Source organism: Erpetoichthys calabaricus, chromosome 7 (genome assembly GCF_900747795.2).
Source record: "Erpetoichthys calabaricus chromosome 7, fErpCal1.3, whole genome shotgun sequence".
In the NCBI taxonomy this organism is placed as follows: Eukaryota; Metazoa; Chordata; class Cladistia; order Polypteriformes; family Polypteridae; genus Erpetoichthys; species Erpetoichthys calabaricus.
The window spans coordinates 135,769,336-135,792,923 of NC_041400.2; the positions used below are offsets into that span (position 1 = coordinate 135,769,336).

Here is a 23,588-nt window from a genome sequence, read left to right on the forward strand (position 1 = left end):
TCAACATCCACGGGTAGAGGGTGATAATCAGCTGTAAATGTTAACAAAACTCACCATGACTTTATAGGTAGGCCGTCCTTGACAGGAGGAATGTTGAATCCCTGCATGTGCGTGAGTAACGTAAACATTGCTTAGAATGGCATCTAGCGAGAGAGCAAATCGAATGCGTAAAGCAAAATACTTAGTGGATGACGTTTTTTACGTATATGTTATTACTTTGAATTGGACTCCAGTTTTGGTGGAGGTGATCTGGAGATAGAAACGAAAGTGAGGTACAGGCATCAACTGTGCTGGTCAGTCCCCAGCTGATCTGTCGACGCCACCCCCATGCAGCTGCTGACACCGTCGTGGCAGCCAGAAATGGCTAACATGCTCAAATAAGGCACTGCATACAGCAACAGACATTTTACATTGATATATGTGAAAAACTATTGCTTTGTATACTTTTCAGAAAATTGTGTTTTTTGGAAAAAAATTCAGCCCTGGGAGAAAATAAATAAAAATCAGCTCTAAAATAGTTAAAATATACATTAAATGGCCTGTTGGGGGAGGGTTTGAAATGAGTGTGATGCAACCCAAAACCAGGAAACACCTGGACACTACGATTCTCATCAGGCAGCAGGAGTGTGCTGGGGCTGATGGGAGGACACCACTATCAAAAGTGTTGTACCTGCCTGCTAAGCTCCTAGGTACTGCGTTACCTTCTCATCTAGATAGATAGAGATAGATAGATAGATACTTTATTAATCCCAAGGGGAAATTCACATACTCCAGCAGCAGCATACTGATACAAAAAACAATATTAAATTAAAGAGTGATAATAATGCAGGTAAAAACAGACAATAACTTTGTATGATATTAACGTTTACCCCCCCCCCCCCCCCCCCCCGGTTGGAATTGAAGAGTCGCATAGTTTTGGGGAGGAACGATCTCCTCAGTCTGTCAGTGGAGCAGGACAGTAACTAATCTGGATAACAATGTTATTATCTTGCTATGTTACAGCACTACCATGGGGTGTGTTTCGCCATGCTGAATTTCCAAATGACTATTTTTACCCATTTATTTTCATCTAGACCTCTTTCTGAGAAATATTCGGGTCCAGTGTAATGTTCCTTTCTTTCAACTCCCCCCAAAAAATCTTTAAATCATCCTTCCTGGTGAGCCTTGCAGTTGTGAAATCACATGCAAAAAGATGTTTAGTGTCAATTTTGCAAAACCGTATGTGACAGAACAATCCACTGTTTCGGTCACCCCTACCTATTGTTTTGTGATGAAGCGAGTTTAGAAAATGGTCGGATGGACAATCCACATAACTAATAGAGCGAGATTCAGGCTGCCATGCTCATGTCAGTCAAACGTGCAGATAGGAATTTCATTGCACTGTGTACACGTGACAATAACTCTCAAAAGAACTGATGATGCTCTATTTTTTATTAAAGCATAACCTTTTATTTTTGAAAAAGCCAAGGCTACGTTGTTACTTAGTTAAGAGAGATAAGCCATGATGGAACACAAGGAAAGTTTTGTGCATGCCTAGTCACTGTTCAGAATATGATAAAAAAAAATGGAATTAGTAACATTTACTCTTTCTTGATGGTAAACATTTATTCAAGTCCATTTTATGATAAGGCAGTTATAATTTTAGACTTTAATGTCAGTACAGTGTCATGATAGGAAGCAGATTTAGATGAATGTTGAATGAATTAACCTTGAATTTAATGTTATTGAAAACCACAAGTGGTGATGTCTCCTGTAATAATACAGAGACCTATGGCAATGTCGGGGAAACCCTAATCCCCCCGGCCCAGCCCCGTGTAACGTAGATGCTTTCATTTATTCAACAGGCCAATCCTATTAATGTAGGACTAACCATCTGTTTGTGAACGCAGAGTAGGGAATACGGGAAACACAACGCAGCAGCATTACTGCAGTTATGGAATCCAATCATTCACAAAAAGAACAAATTGTCAGCTCATGAGAACAGAGAAGTTAAAAGTAATCAGAGAGGTAATGTAGATGGTAGACGGGACACTTGCATTTCAGCCAGCAATGACAAAAGGGTCAACATTTAACAAAAAAAAAATGTAAACAGGAATAATTGCTTTCTTACCTTAACGCATTAGACACGAATACCCCCGGCAGCGCTGGGTACTTGGGCTACTTACAAACAAAAGGGTTAATTTAACAGCAAAGGAAGACATAGAGCAGAATGTGTTCAGAATCAACCCATGCTTTTATTTCATCTGTTGCATATAAAAACTTTTTTTTTAATATAGGTTTTGAGCTTGATCTAGTGAACTATTTATTAGAGTTGACAAAGAATCCAATAAAAGAATTGCCTTTAGAAATTCCCAGACAAGCTGACTTTCTAAAGACAGAACTGATAGAAAAAAAAAAAAACAAACAACCAACCAAACAAACAATTGTTCAGGTGTCTTTGCGGTTACAGTGATGTATCCCTTTTATTATACTGTTTAAAAATAAAAGCTACTAACTCCTTTGGGCCAGGGCTGCTCAAATCTACAGTATGTGTGTCGAAAAGGAGGTTCAATTTAAAACTAAACGGAAATAAAAATCATACCTTTCAGTAAACGTGCAGATGTCTACTGAGCTGGACAAGTTATTGAAGAGTGCATATACTGGAAATGGATTTCATGAAGAAGGCATGGAGAGACAATATGCCGGCCTAGACTGCTACACATTACGGTAAAGTGAAAAAGCAGGGTATTGCCTTCAAAGTCTTTCTTTACTACTGCTTTTAAACAAAGGATTTGTGCATTTCTAAACACATTTATAGTGTTAGTTTAAAAAGCTACATAAAGACGGAAAAGTATACATTAGAAGAAAAGACAAAAAGTTATCAGTTTACAATGTATGAACAATTATGTGTTAGTGTCTTGTAATTCCAATAACATTTTTTCAACACTCAGTTACATTTTGGTTTCAGGACAGAACATCTTAATAATAAAGCAGCCTATGGGATTCTTGCTTTATTAAGGATGAATTAAATGTTCTGAATTCTAAGTAAAACGTTTTAACTTGTATTGGAATTAAAGACCATATTTTACATGTCCAAAACAAAATGCAGTTGAGTATTCCAGCTTAAAATGCCCAGCTCAAGCCACACATTCATAAAGATATCCTAATACAGGAGCACAACAGAAGAAAAATCAACCAATACGTTAAGGCACAGCCCTGGGACCAAAGACCTGCGGCTTTTTAGAATCGGGTTTGGCTTTCCCAAATTTTTCATTTACAAGCTCTAAGGTGACATATATTACAGAAGATAAATTTACATAGAATAGGTATATATATATATATAATCATTCTCTCACCAAGAGTTTCCAAATACAGAAACACCACCCCAATAAGGGATGATATAATAATAAGAATCGATAATTTACAATAAACATTATAGTATGTACAGCACAATAAATACATGGTTGTAAACAGAGACAAACAAGAGACTGTATTACAGGTAAGGGCATATGGTGAGGAAAAAAATGGCATGGCACAAAATAATTCAACAATGTATTCCAAAAATAACCTCTTTTTCTTTAAATGTCAGTAAAAGCCAGAGCTATTCAAGTTTAAAAAATATTTGTTCCATCTACATGCTCTTGCTAAAAAAGAGCAAAATGAAACCATAAAAGCATGTAGATCCAGTAACTTGCAAGCTAAAATGTACATTTCGGCATGCTATGAATATTTTAATGGACTGGACTGTAATGTGGCAAAATATAACTCAATAAGAAGACAATACTAGGCAAAGGGCACTGAGAAGCCCCCCCGTTTTTAGGTCTTAATTTTGGCAAGCAGAAGTTGATTAAGAACGTGTCAGTACTCTTTGTGTGCAAGGAACTCGGACTAAAAGGCTCTAAATGTGCAGTTGATTGTCTTGTGTTTGGTGACCCCTAACGATAAGGACAAAACAAGACTATGGTGCCCCTTCAGTGCAGGCACGTTGCTTTATAAACTGCGTAACTAAACGTATTCACACTGTCAGTGTATATATACCGTATCTATAGTATATAGTATATAGTATATAAATAGAAAACGCACCATACAGTAGTAAAAATGACAAAGTGTTAAGTTCAAAAGAAATTTATCAAACCAAATGCTACATCAAAAGCACCGAGGGTGAACTGTCGGAATATATTGTGTACAAATAAAGTTATGGGAATTCTTTTAGGGTTTGTACTTCTCTTTTCAGACTCTCCTAATACTTTGGACGACAGCACCTCCATCGGCCCTATCAATAACTTGAGTCTGTGTGTTGATACCTTTCACTGGACCTATGAAAAGGACTTTTGAGGTCTTTCTCCTCGCATCAGCAGTTTTAAAACCCTTCACCTGCTAAAAAAAAAAAAAAAAAGCTTTGTGGTTTACAAGCTTTACACGTCCAGTAAAAAATAGCCAAACCACAAGTAGCCTGGTAAGAGAAGCGTGGGTAAAAACTGCAGTAGCCTCGTGTCGAACATCCACTATGCAGGGTCATGCTAGCATGTGTTAGCAGAGTCTTGTAACCATGAGGCAACAGTGATGTTAAAAAGTGAAAGTCCTTCTGTGCTTTTTCTTTAAACAACCAGAACTGTTTCGGTTTTCGCACTGTCAAGTGATGTTTTCTACTGCGTGGCGACTTCTCAGGTAAGTGTGCCTATTCAGAAACGAACATACGGTATATTAAAAGGTAGAACATGTCACAAAGGACGCAGACTTAGACCACACAGTGTTTGTGAGTATTGATGCTAATTCTTGATTAGTACAGCCAACTTGCAAGTTACTTTTGAGAAAAGAAAAAAGAACAAAAATGATGGCAGATTAAAGTTTTAAAATATTTTTTAAATATAATATCTTTATAATCTGTAATATTAAAAGTAAAATCTACAAAAGAGCTCCATTTTACATACAATACAAAACTCAAGAGGTCAAAACAGCCCAAATGCTGTGTATTTGTTTTTTTTTTTTTTTTTGTTTTTTTTTTCAGTCAAGTTTCAAGGAAGACTTGAAATTTACAAAAAAGTATTGTTAATCCACTCTAAATGTTCTTTGTTGAACTGTTTAGTTTGCAATGCGCTTTTCACACTGTCTTGCTTTTTGTAAGAGTCCTGCTAGGAAGCCATCCAGACTGCTGTGGTATACTGTACAGTATATTTTCCAAATGTGTGCGCTCATATGTGTGCAACTATACATATAATTAGTATTTCACTCTATACTAAAAATATATAAAGACACACACACACATTCACACAAACACACGTGTAATGTCAACTCTTTTCTTTCATCATTGCTTTCCTGAACAGTTTACGCTTCAGCATTTTGGACACATCTCGATTTACTGGAATCCAGTACAACCACCACATGTCTCAGTCTGGGAGCCAAATGTCAAAAGCTGACACGCTGCTCTTGAAAGCTTCTGTTTCTGGTGTAATATTCCTGAGTGCAAAGTAACAGAACTACTAGCAGTCTCTGAAATACTCTGTCCAAACAGATGAGAATGAGGAGTGGCCAAGGTTATGGTGTGCAACATGTGCGCTTTGGAACTTTTACTATCGTTATTATTATTATTAATAATTATTATTAATTGTATTGTTTTTGTACATGCCATCTGCACTGCTATGTGTCAACAGGCTGGTCTTCTTCCACAATACATGGTTCTGAGGCGATCCTTTCCTCCTCTTCTTCCTCAGCTTGCTCATCTAGATTAATTTCTGTGGACTCTGAGTCTTGAGTGCAGAGGGTCTTAGAGTCACTGCAGCTGTTATCATCCTCCTCAGCCTGGCTACCACTGTCTTTTTCTGTGTCTGATTCACCATCTTCCTCCAGAGTCAGTTCAAACTGGAACTTGTCCGTTTGACCCTGCCGCCCATCTTCTGGGTCATCAGGGGCAGGTGAAGGGCTCTGTGGTATTGTGCTCTGATACCATTCTCGATTGTCCTCTAAAGTATCTAAGATGTCTTGTGCATCTGGGTGAACCAAGTCAGCCCACGTTTCCCAGAGAGGATGAACAATGTAGTCTATGAAGCCAACCTGGAGAGAAAAGAAAAGACAAGACAAGTGTATTTAGAGTCCTTTAGATGTTTAATATACTGAATAACATCAAAGTGTTGTAATTTAATAAAATAAAGAACTTTGTTAAATTGCTGACATATTAAGGGGTGCAGCTATTTGACGTTTTCATTAATATTGCCATACTGACAAACATTCTGCATAGTGAATTCTGTACTCCTTTACATGGTCTGCACAGGTCCTGCAGTTAAGGACTTTGTTATAATCTCATACTGTTACACTTTATTTGTGATTATTTACAGAGAAAAAGGTGTGAGTGTTACTAATGGCCATTCGGTGGTAGCTGGGATACCAATGGTGATTTCCTTGTATTGTGTCATTACATTACTCAATTTATAAGGTAAAAAACTTAACATTTCAGTGCTGATTTGTTTTCTTATATACACACATCAATTATTCAGACATTGAGATATTCTTAATTATTTAAAAGACAAATATAACATTTTTTTAATGGGTAAGATTTCTCGATTCATTTTGTGCCACAATAATTATAGCTTGATTTATTTGGAGAAGCTAACGTGGTGGTTTATAAATTTGCCATTTTATTACAGATGTCAGTTCAATGCCATTACATTAGGCTGACTTGCTAATGGTGAATGAGTACAGAAAATGTAACCTTCCTTGTTCCACATCATGATATTATTAAGTGTTACGCAAAAATGAATAGGGGTACATAGATTACAGTATGACAAGGTCCCAGCAGAAGAAGGTGATGACACAAACAGAGCTAGAAGAACCTCTGCAGTAGTTGGTAAGGATAAGAGGAGGAAGAGGTGAGAGGATGCAGCCAGTGGCCATTTAAATAATGGAGGTACCATGGGGATGGTGAAAAGTGGTGCATGCCTGTTTTTTTTTTTTATTTCAGCCAGTAAACAGAGGTGCAAAGTAACAAGGAGCTTCTAAAGGGTTCTATGGCTCGGGGACCCATGGCTTATATTACATACATTAAACACTGAAATTCCTCACTAATGTCTGTTATTTCTAGAATCACGAGGTGAGTCGGAAAAAGTCTTCCAAACAGGGAGACAGTGTAGACAGAGAATTGAGAGTGAACAGGAGGCAAGCAGAAGCATTTGGAATGGTTTTAGTTTGGGAAAGCGAAACATTGGTAAACTGTTCAAATTGATCATATCATCTATTATTAACAAACAAAAATAACAACAGCAACATTTTGTTAAAGTGTCAGCCATTACCTGTGATTTTTCAACAGATGCATTGTGCTTGTCACACATCGGACTGATTTCCATCCCCCGTTCCCTTTCCCGGTCTCCTTGACTAAAAAATTCTTCCATGATGCGGTCTGTCCATTGCCGATACAGCTGGAGTGGTTTGGTAGGATTGCTTAAATCTGCGCAGTGAACCATGTTTTGCAGAACCTATGGATAAGAAAACATTTACTGTTATAACTAGACATACATAACTAACTCTACACCTCTCTATTTTGATCAGCACTACATAATACATACATATGTTTACATACTCAATAAAAGATTAGTTATGCTTGAAATAGTGTTTTTTATAAGTAACCATTAAGAAAAAAAAAACATTCATGCAGGGGAAAGCCTGTCCTATTATTACCACAAAGAAGGCATTACGAGGGGAGTCAATAAGTTCTTCTTATTATTATTATTTAGCAGACAACTTCACCTGGGGTGACTTACAAAAACTGACACACTATACTTCAAATTTTACAAAAAATATCCTTTAAAGTTTTAAATGGGAGCAAATAAAATCTATCTATCTACTATGACAGCCACCCAGAACCCTTACCGGGCTGGATGGCCCTTTAATGGAAGGACCGGGGGAGAGACTGTGTTCAGGGCATTATCTTCTCCAGAACACTAGAGGGCAGCCCACTTGGCTTGCTCTAGGGTCACCGCCAGAAGTAAGTCAACAAGCACCTGGAACACTTCCGGGTTACTTATAAAATAGGAGTCAGCAGGTCGGGTGGAGGAGGAGTGGTGGTGAGAAAAGGGCAAAGGGAGAAGATGACGTGTGCTTTGAGTACCGGAGAACTGTGCTGTAAAGGTGGGACGCAGGGGGAAGCTGTTCCCATTTGGAAAAATAATGTGTGTTGCACCTGCGCTTGTGTCATTGCCCCTTGTGGTCCACATTATCTATCTATCTATCTATCTATCTATCTATCTATCTATCTATCTATCTATCTATCTATCTATCTATCTATCTATCTATCTATCTATCTATCTATCTATCTGTCTGTCTGTCTGTCTGTCTGTCTGTCTGTCTGTCTGTCTGTCTGTCTGTCTGTCTGTCTGTCTGTCTGTCTATTTATCCAGACATATATACATACATCCATACATACATGTAATATATTTTGGAAAAGAGTGTGAATTTAGCAGCCATTTGAGAATAGAATTCTATGTGTTTTTCAAGTAGGTTATCACTGTCTCTTACTGTAGTATCTTTACTAAATGACAACCTAGGGATACTGTATCTTACCAAAAAGAAACTACTGAATTGAGCGAATAAAAGATGGACTTAAGTTTTCACTGTTTCCTCACTGCTGCTTTAGACACCACTGACCAAATAACATACTTTTAGAATCCTTCCAGTTAATGTTAAAATTAACAGAATCTTTGAAAGCATAAAGAAAAAATATATCTTCCTATGATTATGATGCATGAAAGACATTGAATTTTATTTCTTGATGACACCTTGGGTAAGAAGGCTTGGAATCAGCCTTAACAAGGGTGCTTACAACATGATATATTTTAATCACCTTAAGGATACACCTTGCTTTTTTGTCTTAGATATCAAAGTAATTTCAAACTAACACTGTTCCAGATTATTGCGCTACTACACTTTATCTTGTACAAAATGTTGCTCCATAGATCTGTTTACACTAGAAGTCCAACAAAATTCAATCTACGTTAGGTGCACCATTTCACATTACAGTTAACAAGAGTGTTGATGGCTCCAATAAAAACACAGAAGACTTAAAGCGCTACATAGTCATATTTCTGCAAGACATTTTTCATTGCCAGATTAGCTTGAGTAATAATTATAGTAGGTTTTACATTCATTCATTACTAAAACAGCTTCTTCCAGTACATGCTTATATAAGACTGGATTCTATCCCAGAAGCGTAAAATACAAGACATGAGCCAGCGCTACAAGAGATACAGGACTTGAAGTCCATGGTAGCAATGCCTAAAATCTACGTTGTGAAGATGGTGACTCTCTGCATTGGATTTCACAGCCCTCATGAACATGTTTTAAGCTGTTTTGTTTTTCTGCAACGTATAAGAAGAAAATGCAGCATCAAATAGTTTTGCCCATTAAGTACAGTCAACAAATATGTATTAAATCTGTAATATCTTTTATTGTTATAATATCTTTAATTACTTTTTTTCTGCATATATATGAGAATGTGGCATCATCAAATACCATTCATCCATCCATTTTCCAACCCTCTGAATCCGAACACAGGGTCACAGGGGTCTGCTGGAGCCAATCCCAGCCAACACAAGGTGCAAGGCAGGAACCAATCCCGGGCAGGGCACCAACGCACCACAGGACACACACACACACACACACACACAAAGGACACACTAGCGCCAATTTAGGATCACCAATGCACCTAACCAGCATGTCTTTGAATTGTGGAAGGAAATCAGAGCGCCCGGAGGAAAACCATGCAGACACGGGGAGAACACGCAACCTCCACGCAGGGAGGACCTGGGAACCGAACCCAGGTCTCCTTACTGCGAGGCTCATCAAATACATTGCCCAAAAATACAACTAATAATTTGTAAGGTTCCAGTCTATAATATATATTAAGTGTTTACCTGTATTCGGTCTGAATAATTGTCTAATAGAAGGACTCCAGAGCTGGTAACTTTTTTGGTTTCAACCATAGTTTTTAAGTCTGCTAATAAATTCATATGCTTGGACATGTCTGTTGCAAGGACCTAAGGGAAAAAAATATTCAAGTATTTAATGTGTCATTTTCATTTTAATAAAGCTGTACATTTTATAACACTAAATATTTACAATAAAATGATGGCCATTGTGATTTTTACGATAACTGAGATAAATGATTTGTTTTTCTACACGTGATTCACTCACAATGTCAATAACCATCTTCCGCAGTGATTGTCTCTGTTTTTTGGTCAGGTTCTGGAATATATCACAGTTCTCCTCTTGTAGCAGCTTGAAGCCCACAGCCAGATGATGATTCTCCAACACCGATGAGTCATTGTACATCAAGGCGAGCTCAGAGTCTAAAAGAAGCAGAGAGATTTTTCAGAAAATGCATTATTTAAGATTTTCTTGTGGGTTCAGAATACAATAGGGTTTACAAGAAAACATTAACATTATTAATAGTGAAAATGTAATAAAATCAGCCAAAGCCTCACAACCACAAAGTACCAAAAATAATATTAGAAATATTAATATCCGATAAAAACAGATTAAATGACCTATTGCTTTTTGTCATGCCATTCTGTTTTATTTGAATCATTGCTAGCACTACAGAACATGTTAGACCAAATCCCTGAGTTCAAATAACTGAAATATATCAGAAATGTCAAACATGGACAGTGCTTTCATTTTTTTTTTCTTCTTTATATTTGCTTCTGAAAGCTCTAAGATGGCTGCCATAAGGTTTTCGTGCTTCATGCTTCACACCATCATGTACTCCAGAGCTGTCTTTTTTCCTGCACTGAATGTCTTAGTTTCTATAGTTACTGGGGTTTCTTGTTAATTAGAAAACAGTCAAGGAAAACTTGGCTAAAAGGTTAAAGTCTGCAACATTACTACAAATGTTTGCAAGCCTGTTCTCTGTGGTCATTTCTTCAACCACTGTTTTGTGAACTATGAATGGAGTCACTTGCTGTATGCATTTTGTCTAATTGCTAGAAAGGCTGATATTATCTTTTAGGCTTTGACAGTTAATTTGCTTTGCCCCTGTATAAGATAAACAATGTTTTATTTATGCTGCCTTATAAAAAAGTGATTAAGTTACCTTTATGAATTCTTTTTGTGATGGTGGATGCTAATTAAGGTCCATTATGAAATGCAGATACTGGCAACTAAACAAGAGGAGGACTTTAAAAGATCAGAAGGTCAACTCAATTTCTGTGGTACATCTAGTGATATCACTTTTCTTTTGAGACACAAATGCCTCCTCTAAATTAAAAAGATGAGCATACACTATTTTTCAGTCTATCCTGTAATCCGTCTTAGCACTCGCCCAAGCTTCACAGACACACCCTCCTACATATTCACAATTGACCAGCCATCGCAGCACTATATCCTAATGCACTAACATATAAAATGCTAGACGATGTGGAGATGCGACGCAGACTGCCGCAAAATATATAGAAGGAAAGTATTGTGATGAGGTCAAAAGTTTTACTTTAGGTTAAATCATTTTAGGCACCACCAAACACAATTTAACCATCTTTGTTTTATGTGTGTATGTGTCTCGATGTGAGTTTCAATTAAAATAAATCTTGGCTCCATTTTTATGATTTGTATGACAAAGCTATTGATTTTGTATTTTTAAACACATTATGTAATCCCACTGTTAACAAAACTAGAGAAGGAAATTTTACATTCAGTTTCTTTCCACACAGTAAAATACTGGTCTTGTTATATTTTACCTGTTAAACCAATAGTTTTACATAGTGAAAGACATGAGCTGTTTTTTTATGATGGCTACAAAGGTTGAGGCTTTTTACCTAAGAGCTCCATCTATGTGTCGTTTTCATGATTTCTATGTGTTTATGCAGGATATCTTTGCATGCTCTATTTTCGTGGCTTATCTCACATGCATGCAGCACAGGCTAACTAGACACTCTGAACTGTCTGCATTATTGGCCAGCGGCGAGCTGGTATCCTATCTAGGATTATACAAAGGAGCACTGAGCACAAGTAAGGACCACCACAGACCTGCCACTGGATTAAATTGTTCAAAAAAAAGTATCCCTTTTCTCTTTTAATTAATCTGAGTTTTGGCACTCACTACAATCATTGTTTCAAATATCTAATCATGAGCAAGTTGTTGCTATTTTACTTTAGTTTTCTTTACTCAATGTAAATGATATATTACATTAGTGTGACTAGCATAAATGTTAAAATATTTACATTTATTTTCATGGCAAATGCTTTTATCCAAAGCAACTTACAACAGAGGCAAACATAATCGAGCAATGTTTGCTTCCATGTTATCTCCTTGAGTTTCTCTGGGTGTTATTGTTTTGCTCACACATTTCAAAAAAAGTGCTTTTTAGTGCAGGTCAGACTAATATTATCCATTTTGATCTGCCTAGAACACAAGTCCCTGGCTTAAAAAGCAAGGGCCAGACACTGTTAATATAATAAGGCCAACCAGTTTCAATGACAGGGCCTCTCTTCAGTATGTAGCCTCCTCACCTTCACTGATAAGATGACCAATTACAGATCCAGGGACACTCAAAGTCATCTCTTAGGACCACTTTCTGGACTTCTTTGTTCAAACAAAGAGCCATAATTCAACAAGTGGCCACCAATAGTCAACCAAAAAGAAAGGGCTTATGTGCACCTAAGAAACCATTGACTAGGTGTCTACTTCTTCCTTTAAAATCCTAGGCTACCAAATCTGGGCTTCCTCTACCAGCTAACTGCTATCAACCTGGCTGTAACTTCTGTTGAGAAGCAGAGGCACAATGCCTATAGGGTGTGGCCGCTACAAAGAGAAAGCCCACCAGGAAAGGAACAAAGCATTGCTTACATCAAGACATAAGTTCATTGATAGTTCATTGATTCTGAGAACTATTCATTGTAACTTAATAGATAGTATAAAGACAGATAATGTATTATGGTATTGGTGTCACTGCAACTGGGCGGCACGGTGGCGCAGTGGGTAGCGCTGCTGCCTCGCAGTTGGGAGACCTGGGGACCTGGGTTTGCTTCCCGGGTCCTCCCTGCGTGGAGTTTGCATGTTCTCCCCGTGTCTGTGTGGGTTTCCTCCGGGCGCTCCGATTTCCTCCCACAGTCCAAAGACATGCTGGTTAGGTGGATTGGCGATTCTACATTGGCCCTGGTGTGTGGGTGTGTTTGTGTGTGTCCTGCGGTGGGTTGGCACCCTGCCCGGGATTGTTTCCTGCCTTGTGCCCTGTGTTGGCTGGGATTGGCTCCAGCAGACCCCCGTGACCCTGTGTTCAGATTCAGCGGGTTGGAAAATGGATGGATGGATGTCACTGCAACTGGAAAGGAGGTAATAAATAACCTTGTGAAGGATAAATTCTAGCTGTTTTAAGTTTCTTTCTAAATCCAGTATGAAAGTGCAAAGCAGCATTTCACACATATACACACAGCAGATCTGTGTGGGGGGAGGTAAGACAGTGTAGACTAGCTTGGAGTAAATGAACACAACATTGTGTCATTAGAAACTTAATAACTAGGTAAAGAACTTATCCATCTTAACCACATAAACTGAAAGATCAGAGTTCATAAGTTAGGGCTATTGGAGAGGAAATATTCAACTAAGCTAATATACTTGTATGTTTTGTGTTGTTTGTTTTTGTTATTTGTTTAAATCTACAGTATCTATCTATATATATATATATATAAATATATATATATACAGCATATATTTATATATATATAATTTTCTTTCTCTGTCTATATATATATATATTTACACACACACACGCACACAAACATATATATACACATTTGCATAAATTATCGCTCTATCTCTATTAGTTTTTTTCTGTTTATTGCAGCAAGTGTGTCTGGATTATTTGTTAAAACTAAGTCTGTCATCTTGCCGATTCACAACACAGAAAGTAGAAGTGTTTAATATAAACTTTTGCAGATTTATGAATCTTGTTAATAAATTGTACAGCTCTCTTCATGTTCCTGCCATCCTGGTTGGAAAGTGAAACAGCGATCTGTCACTCAATCTGCATCAATTTGGTGTCCATGGAGGCAGCATGTTGTTAATTGGTTTAAAATAATTTCCAGCACTGCCAAAGGCAAAACTGATAATTAATTAACTGATTGATCAATATTATCCTTTTCCTCCATTAGGTAAGTAGATTTTGAATGTACGGTTATTTTATGTTTTCATATATTAAACACTTTTTATTAAGCACTGTATGCATTTTTGCTAAAGTACCTTTGCAAACAAAATAAGTAAAATATAATTCAACTGTTAATTTATTGTGTCACTCTCTGGGTCACAACTACTGTATTTAATATGACATAAGTATGTAGAGTATAAGAACAGAACAAATGTTGGCATGACATGAGCAGGCATTTGTTTAGCCATAAAAAGAATTAATGCTAGTGTATACTTTAATTATCAAAGGAGCAAATTATAACTATTTGTATCATAGTAGTAAACTGATTTAGCTATTTTGAAATTGTGACTGCTGTAGGCATTTCTTCTTTCCTGTTTTAGGTCAAGCAATGACTGAGATGATTTTTCCATCCGTCAACTTCCTAATCAGCCTAATCTAATTCAGTGATGGGGAGAGGTGGCTCTGACTTTTTTTGTGTATATTTCTTGTGAGTTTAATGCTCTCAGTACTGCAGAGCTCCAATCACCACCTGAGTTTTTTTTTTTTTTATTAAACATTATGACACATATGTTTCCTTCAAACAGAATATACTGTAGAGGTATCCTTTTATTAAATTTCTTTCACATGTCGCACCAGCTGTCTGCTGCATGATCCATAACTGTTGATGGAATTCCTTTGTTTCATGAGTGATGACTCATCTAATTGCAGTTTACTACAGGGCAGCCCCCGAACTGACATATGGGAAAAAACACACAGGGATTTGGGGAACAGAAGAAGAGAAAATATCTCTCTTGATCCAGAAAATATTTTAGACAAATAACAACCCATCAGCACTGGCATTCATTCAGAACAGGGTAAGAACATTTGATTTAAAAGTATGCAATTAGCCAGTTACTAATTAAAAAATGTAAGGAGCAAAATATTGTTACATGTGGAGAAAGGCAGTGGAATAAGACTAAAACAAGCAGGAATTAAATATTATTTATCATATAAAAATTTACAAACTAAGCAAAATATAGCATTAAAGAAAACACTCAATGTTACTACTGCTCTGTTTTTGGATTTAAAGAATATACTGTAAGTAGCATTGTATTAGCACTGCTGACATACAGAAAAAGGTACTTAGGTTTGAACCCTGGTTTGGTCACTGTGTGTGCAGAATTTTAATATTCTCTCCATACCCATGAAAGTCTTCACTGGGGCTTTGCTTTTTAAAATATGCTTTTTGAATTATTTGCTAACTCTAAATTGGCTCAGTATGACAAAATCTGGGTGTGTCTTTAAGTTGTCTCATGTCCAGTTTAGGGCTAGTTGCATGGGTCAATGACTTACACCATGTTAGGCTGTAATCCAAAATTTGAAAATGGTTTGGTGAATAAGGGGGCAAATTATATATAGACAGATAGATAGACGGACGGACGGACGGACGGACGGACCGACCGACCGACCGACCGACCGACCGACCGACCGACCGACCGACCGACCGACCGACCGACAGACAGACAGACAGACAGACAGACAGACAGACAGACAGACAGACAGATAGATAGATAGATAGATAGATAGATAGATAGATAGATAGATAGATAGATAGATAGATAGATAGATAGATAGATACTTTATTAATCCCAAGTGGAAATTCACATACTCCAGCAGCAGCATACTGATAAAAACAATACTAAATTAAAGAGTGATAACAATGCAGGTATAATAGATAATGATCTTGTATAACATACAGTATATGTAGTAGGCTCACTGCAGAGACTAATATGAGTCTAAACTACTCACTTGTGTTTATAAGAAACTGGTTGGAGACTCCTGGATGATCTACATCATGGATAGCACTGGCAAAAATGGCAGCAAGAATCTCTAAATCGGTGAAGACAGCCTAAAGAGAGAAGCAAAAACAGTAATTAAGAAATTTGCTACAAGAGGATTCTGTAATAACATAGAAGAAAATGGCAAGGTGAATCTGAATACAAAAGGCTGTAGTGTTTCAAGGTGTATCTTAGTAAAGAGTAAGAACCCCCTTCACATTCAGTACAATTATCTGGTAACTATTGGAACACTCAATAAACACATCAGAGATAGTGATCTTCAAACTGTGTAACCATAATTATACGCATCAACACCTGAATACAGAAAATTACTTGTTTGGGACTTTTTGACTTAAATCATTACTTCCTTAAAAATTATTTCTGATCTTGCTCAGTACAAGAAAACTTGCTTAGTTGATGGACCCTTGCCTGTCTTATAATTCCAATTTTAGTGTTTGTTAGCAAGGAATGAATGAGTTTCATGAAACTGACACTAAAATTAGTTTTACAAGTGATTTCACAATTGTGAAACACAAAACTCGGTAAAAAGTGTTTTTGACGGTTTTACAGTCTTTTAGGGGGGTGAAAAACATTGAATATTGTGACATGCTACATATTTTCAACAAGAAGACACACTAAAAGGCAACATTGTGCATATCTGTGTGTTTTCTCTATGGAGGGATGTTCCTGTTGGTCATAGTGAACAGTGTGTTATGAAAGACCAGAAGGCAGTTGTTTGAGAACACTCATGGTACTTATTACAAACATGCTCTCTATTTTAAGAGCCAGTAGGAAGGAACCATCTATTTTATTTTATATTTTCTTTTGGGTAAAGTTTACATTGTAGCTTAGGCTGACTATGGTTTTGGAAAAACACTTTATTTCAAAAATAAACATACACATGCTGTGAAATATAAGTTTCATGTTGAAGGCTCTTCAAAGTGGTAGCTCCTAGTGGGACAATTTGAAGAAAACAATGCTACCTGAATTGTCTGAGCTATGATAAAATGCTGTCCTTTCACCTTATTAAATAATTTAAAATAAAAAATAAAAACCACATCATCCAGAAATGGCATTGGAGTAGTCAACGTCTATTCAGAGTGATGCTATGTTTGATTGATGCATCTAGATTTCTATATATTTTGCCACAAACTGTACAGTAAGTGTATTATTATATGCTTTTACTAACAAATTAACAATGACCTTGTATTGCTTTCAAAGTGGCAACTAGAAATTCACACAAACACAATGAAGTGGGATGGAGAGACGTCAAGAGTGGTAACTCCAAAAACTCCCGGTGCACGTGGGTGCAACATAAGACGTCAATAAATGGATTAGAAAAATGTTTACTCCCTTTGAATAAGGGAACAATGAGGTGGGATGTGGCAGGGTACCATTCACTGTATCCTGAGTTAAAACAAGTCAATTAGCCATTGAAATGTGCCGATATTGGGGATAAAAGGTGGTCACACTCAGACATTTCACTTTTTTATGATTAGATTATATTGTACTCTGTTATACATCCATCCATCCATTGTCCAACCCGCTGAATCCGAACACAGGGTCACGGGGGTCTGCTGGAGCCAATCCCAACCAACACAGGGCACAAGGCAGGAAACAATCCTGGGCAGGGTGCCAACCCACCGCAGGACACACACAAACACACCCACACATCAAGCACACACTAGGGCCAATTTAGAATCGCCAATCCACCTAACCGGCATGTCTTTGGACTGTGGGAGGAAACCGGAGCGCCCGGAGGAAACCCACGCAGACACGGGGAGAACATGCAAACTCCACGCAGGGAGGACCCGGGAAGTGAACCCGGGTCCCCAGGTCTCCCAACTGCGAGGCAGCAGCGCTACCCACTGCGCCACCGTGCCGCCCCTCTGTTATACAGTATTACTTAAACACAGAATAAACTATGCATTAAAAAAAACAAAAGCAGAACAAACTGCTGGTAAAGCAAACAAAAGACAGTGATCTTCTGATGTTCACTTTATATTCACCATTTTAAATAGAAAAAGAACAAAAATACAGTTGGACCTCTAGTTTCATAACTTAGCAAATGAGGCTGTCTACGTAAGTATGATCTGTACAATGTTTTACTCCTTAGTAAGTACGCCATCTTATCATGTAGTCAAAAGCTCTTTGAATCAGACACTGATGTTGCACTGCAGTATCAATCAAGAGCAATCTTAACCATGCCCAGATAATCTGACCTCCTCTAATTTGATAATTAGTAAAATTATTTTTTTTTAAGTTTGAAGGAGCTGGGACACAACTATGAAGATCTAGATACTGTTCTTTTTCTCAGAGAGGCAATTTTTTTGTCCTTTGTATAATAATCAATCATTTTTCATAACATAATTATAACTCTAATAAATGAACACAAAACCTTAAGACAGCTGCAGTGTTATTCTTAAGCTTTAAATAATAAACAAATGTATTTTTAGTTAAGACAGAGGAATCATTATTAAAACAGATTATTTTCCTAGCATTTGCTTCCTTTACTGACTGCGAGATAATTGCAAACGGTAGCAAGAGGAATTATGGGTTAAACTCAAACCAAGCTGAATTTAAAGTCTGGAATCATTAACAGTTGATCTATAATTAAAATGCATGTTGCAGTTCTTGGCTGAAGATATTCTTATTCATTAGGGACTGAGCAGGTTTCTTAAACTTGCAATGTTGTCCTCTGAGACAAGTTTACTCAACACCTCTAGGATATAACACTGTTATTAATGTAAGCTTGACGTCAAAGGAAGTATCACTCATAAAGAGCTCCTTGCTGTAGGAAGTGATACTTTAATTTATTTATTTATCTATTTATTTATTTATTTTCAATGTTAAAAGAGCAGCTTGCAAGCAATGTCTGTGAGTCACAATTTCATATGTACATGTTAATGAAATTTAGAAAATAATTAGTTGTATGCTGTTACAATGGAGCTCTGTTTGCTGGGATTTTTTCTTACTAAGATTACACTTTATGTTTCTTGCATTATACTTCATACTCACCTCCAGAGCAGGGGTGGACAGCAGCACATGGGTTGATTGAGCAACATCTGCAGCATGAATATTGTTATGATATGCAACGTCTGTGTGGTAATGATCTTCTAATGTCATCAGATAAGTGATAAATGTGTCTAGAGGAATTTTGAATGTTTTTAATAAATCCCGTTCCTGAAATGAACAAGAAAAATGAAAGGGGTTATGTTAAACTAAACCAGGTTAAATACAATCAATTTTACTACTAAAGTGGGTTGTTATTTTATATTTAATATCAAAAAGATTATTTATTAAATACTGTATAGTATTTCCGCAGACACATGTAAATTCATTTGACAAACATTTTTTTGTTAAATAAATAGGTTAAATTTCACTTTACTATTATAAACCTGGACTTGCTTAGGTACAAACTGATACTGTATGTCTGAGCAATGTGTGTTACTGAATACTGCACTTAGATAGATAGATAGATAGATAGATAGATAGATAGATAGATAGATAGATAGATAGATAGATAGATAGATAGATAGATAGATAGATAGATAGATAGATAGATAGATATTTTTACACAGATGCTATGGTCTAAATACACACCAGGCTGCCTCCATTTATTTTTGAGGCATCTAAGGAAATATAGAGCAAGAGGACATTTCAATCACTGGAGCATGAGAAGTGTCATATCTGGTGGTATCAGTGTGTGATATGATAATACAACCAAATAAAACAGAAAGACCATTCAATGGCTTGATGTATAAGCAGAAAAATCATTAATTAAAGAGATCTTTCTATTTTTTTCAGTAGTATTGCGTGTTCCATCCATGTGAGCAAATTCCTCATATCATGGCAACTAGTACTGTAATGTTAAAAATCCATGCATGTGGGCCTGTGAAGGGCTACTCCACATGTTATAAACTGGTGGGGCACAAAGACCTATATGAAGATTTTGTGAAGGTTACAAAAACTGTTTTTACACTAGACATTCTAAGTGAGTACTTTTCTGACTCCTTGTTAATCACTTATTCCTGGTTTTACTTTTCTTAGTCTTCAGTTTTCCTTTAGTTTCTTATACAGACTGATCTTTATTATACTTGCAAACTCGATAGCAGTTGTAATTGACCACAAGAGGAAGTTGGGCTTTTTACAGAAGCTTAATTGACAAAAAACAATATAGTTACATTATGACAAACAACACACCCCCTCTAAAATACAAATCAGATTGACTAAAAAGAAAGAAAACCTTCTGACTTGACTAAAGATTAAAACAGCAGTCACATTCACAGTGAGGCATTATGCTGACGTATTGCCATTGTTTTACAGGAGCCCCAGTAGTGTTGACACACTTCTGCTGAATAATTTGTTGGCTGAATCTATTTAATCTACTAAATTTCATAAGTCTTCTGTAACTAACACACTAGTTACAAAGAGCAGTCTACTGTATATGAATATCATGGTGACCCAGTGATTAGTGTTGCTGTCTCACAGCTCTAGAGTCCAGGTTCAAATACTGGCCTGGTCACTTTCTTCTGGTTTTTTTTTTGTTGTGTAAGTGGTCTTCTCCAGAAACTCTGGTTTCCTTCAGCATCCAAAAACACTTGTTGTTAGCTCACCATAGGATAGGGGATTTAAGGACTTGCTATAGCACATCTATTAAATACCCATCTCTAAATAACTCAAACAAAACCTTTTAAGATTCTTGTTAGGTAGCAGTGAGTAAAAGATGGACTTGTGGTAGTCCCTATTGTAAGGTGTGCTTATTGGTGTTGGTTAAGGTTTTGTTACATAGAGGTAACTGACTAAAACATAAATCTTAGCAGCCCCTATCCTGGAGTGTTACCAGGTTGTCTGGGAACTTTAAATTGACCCAGTATGAGTAAGAGTGGGTGCAGCCATGGAGTGTATCCTGTGATGGCCTTTGGATTTTGCAATATGAACATTTGGAAAATGAATATGATATTCCATAGCTGTCTTGGCACTGCTTTAGTGCAAGAACATCTGTAGAGCATGCTGTGTTTTGCAAGCTTTGACTTATTTTCAGAATCCATGGAATAGCATATTTATGTATTGACATTATCAAAGTGGACAGATGAGTAGATAAACCCTACAACCCACACGAATGTCCACAATGTATTTTCAAAAATGCTGAAAGGTGTGCACTATTATGTGTAATAAATTACATGCGCACTAGGAAGCAGTGAGCTCATAGCTACACCAAACTCCTAAGTAAAACGAATTATTTAATTTCTCCGTGCAACTGTTTTGGTGTATGTGTACCCTATCAAAATCTTTCATCATCAGCACAAGACCATCCATCTATCCATCCATTTTCCAACCCGCTGAATCCGAACACAGGGTCACGGGGGTCTGCTGGAGCCAATCCCAGCCAACACAGGGCACAAGGCAGGAACCAATCCCGGGCAGGGTGCCAACCCACCGCAGCAGCACAAGACCAGTATAGAAAAAAAAAAACAATTCTGTAGGTGCGACTTTCAAATTTTGACCTTATTGCATTATATATCTTATTCTTCCTTAAAAACCTTGGGGTTAAGATATTATGTTAAGTGTTGTGTTATTTGGTTGCTGTCAAAACAACAAACATTTGCATTATCAATGGAAAAAAATGCATTACTACTACTACCACTTGATTCAGATTGCTGATGCTCCTAAAATGTCCTTTGCAATTCTGACTCCTTTAATGTCTTAGACACAATTCCAAATTACACAACACAGAATGCAAAGAAGGATACGGTCTTCATTGTTTCTTACCTGGAAAATGGTGTACATAATGACCGTTAATGGCCTATTTCCCGAATACTCTGAAACTTTGAATACATTAAGGCCCCATTTATTAACATCTTCTAACTCCTGAAATAAAAAAAAACAGTAACACTTAGATTAAACTGTTAATGCCTCTCCAAAAATCACAGTATTTTTCCACTCATATTTCATATTATTTGGAAGTCTGGATCTTTTAAAGATTTGTTAAACAACAGACTAGGTTGTTTTAATCATATATGATTTAAGAAACCAGTGTTCTCTTTTTTTAATCTGAGCTGTGAAACCCCCTGGCTAAGCAACTCATGACAGATACAGTTTACTGACAAGTCACCTAGTCTTTACAGAATTACAGTGAGAAGACGTGCAAATTGCAGGAGTAAAATTAGAGTGGTGGATTTTCAAGGGAGTTATTTTTAAAATGTACTTGTTAATTGGAAAAGCAGCAGGGGAATGGAGGAGGAGAATTTGTCTGCTTCTGACATTTAATATCTTCAAAAAACAGAGTTGGGTTAACTCAAAAGCTTACCTTTGCCAAAGAATCTTCTGTTTCTGTCTTCACCCCAAATCGTGGAATATTTGAATTTGTTAAACTTGAACTGTGCATTAATTTCTTTACCCCACTTATTTGGGACATTGGTCTTTTTTTCTTCTCTTTCTCTTTCTGTGTTGGAGAGGGCATTTCCACTTCATGCTGTTTGTCTGTGAAGAGAAAATAAAAAATATTTAGTATTAGGTACAGACTGAATTTTCTTCATTTCACTACCTTCTCAGACATTGTGCTCTCATGACGTCCTAATATAACAAAAGCAGACTGTAGACTGCTTTGTCTTTGCCATTCTCTCAGTATTGGGTGGCATAAGGCACATGAAAGGTGGTAGATGTCACCCTAGGAGCCGATGGATTAAGTAAATTCTTTAAAGACTAAACTGGCAGGCCTCAGTTCTGTCTCTGTGGGGAACATCCAAGGATGATATTTTCATTTCATCAAGATTTGTTTTGTAAGAACCCCGTACCTGATTGTTCCTTCTATTTCCATTCTTGTACATTTAAAATTATATTCTTTTGTACTTGATGAAACAAGTTTACAAAAAAAGAACTGAATGTGCATGAGCGATGATGACTCTGTAGCACCTAGAATGTATTCTGTACCACAAAGTATCAGTGGTGCCCCTCTGGTGCATTATTCAAATGGGGTTTCATTTTATCATTTAGCAGGCATCTGCAATTCATTTTCTAGAACCACTTGGCAGTTGACTGAGAGCTGTAACTACATCACCAATGAATTTACCTTATGTCTAACATTTGCCATAATGATTTATTACATAATATTCTCAAACCTGCTTAAACCAGTTCAGGGTCAAAGATGGAGGTGGTGGGGAGCAGCCTATGCTGGCAGCACTTTGGACAAGCCAGAAAACAGCTTTAAACAGGATGCCAGTCCTGTGCAGGGCACACACACCCCCACACTGAGCTTAGCCAGCTTCGAATTGTTAATTAACTTAACCTCACATTACAGAAAGTGTGGGAGAAAAAGTGGAGAGAGAACTCCACACGGACAACATGGCGGCACTAGATTCATACCCAGAATAGTTGATCTGTGCCAATATGATGTTTTATATAAACTGAAACTTCCATATTACTAGATCAATGCACAGTGGTACAATAGTAATAATATTACATTGTGGAAAATAGATTTTAGAAATTGTTATTTGAATTAGTTATTGCAATGTTCAACTAGATGTCTCAGTGAGGTGCATTTTCGACTTTTTCACTAATCTATTTTCATCCAATTTGGGGGGTTGGGACCAGAACAATAACTCTACTGGACACAAGGCAGCCACCAACAGCTGGATGGGGTTCAAGTCTTTAGATACAGAATAGTCTC

The 23,588-nt window shown here is 37.0% G+C and overlaps 1 protein-coding gene across 10 annotated transcripts in view; it reads right to left on the reverse strand.

Moving 5' to 3' along the window:
• Positions 1 to 2,210: 2,210 nt before the first annotated feature.
• The window catches only part of pde4d (phosphodiesterase 4D, cAMP-specific), a 974,428-nt gene continuing 953,050 nt past the window's right edge, over positions 2,211 to 23,588 (reverse strand). For all 10 annotated transcript variants that reach the window (XM_051930173.1, XM_051930172.1, XM_051930174.1 and 7 more), the window contains 8 exons: positions 22,230 to 22,402; positions 21,692 to 21,790; positions 18,938 to 19,102; positions 15,891 to 15,990; positions 10,159 to 10,313; positions 9,879 to 10,001; positions 7,263 to 7,445; positions 2,211 to 6,030 (listed from right to left, as the gene is read on the reverse strand). In XM_051930173.1, coding sequence (XP_051786133.1) covers positions 5,617 to 6,030; positions 7,263 to 7,445; positions 9,879 to 10,001; positions 10,159 to 10,313; positions 15,891 to 15,990; positions 18,938 to 19,102; positions 21,692 to 21,790; positions 22,230 to 22,402 — 1,412 coding nt within the window. In that variant the 3' untranslated portion in view covers positions 2,211 to 5,616. The remainder of the gene's footprint in view (positions 6,031 to 7,262; positions 7,446 to 9,878; positions 10,002 to 10,158; positions 10,314 to 15,890; positions 15,991 to 18,937; positions 19,103 to 21,691; positions 21,791 to 22,229; positions 22,403 to 23,588) is intronic.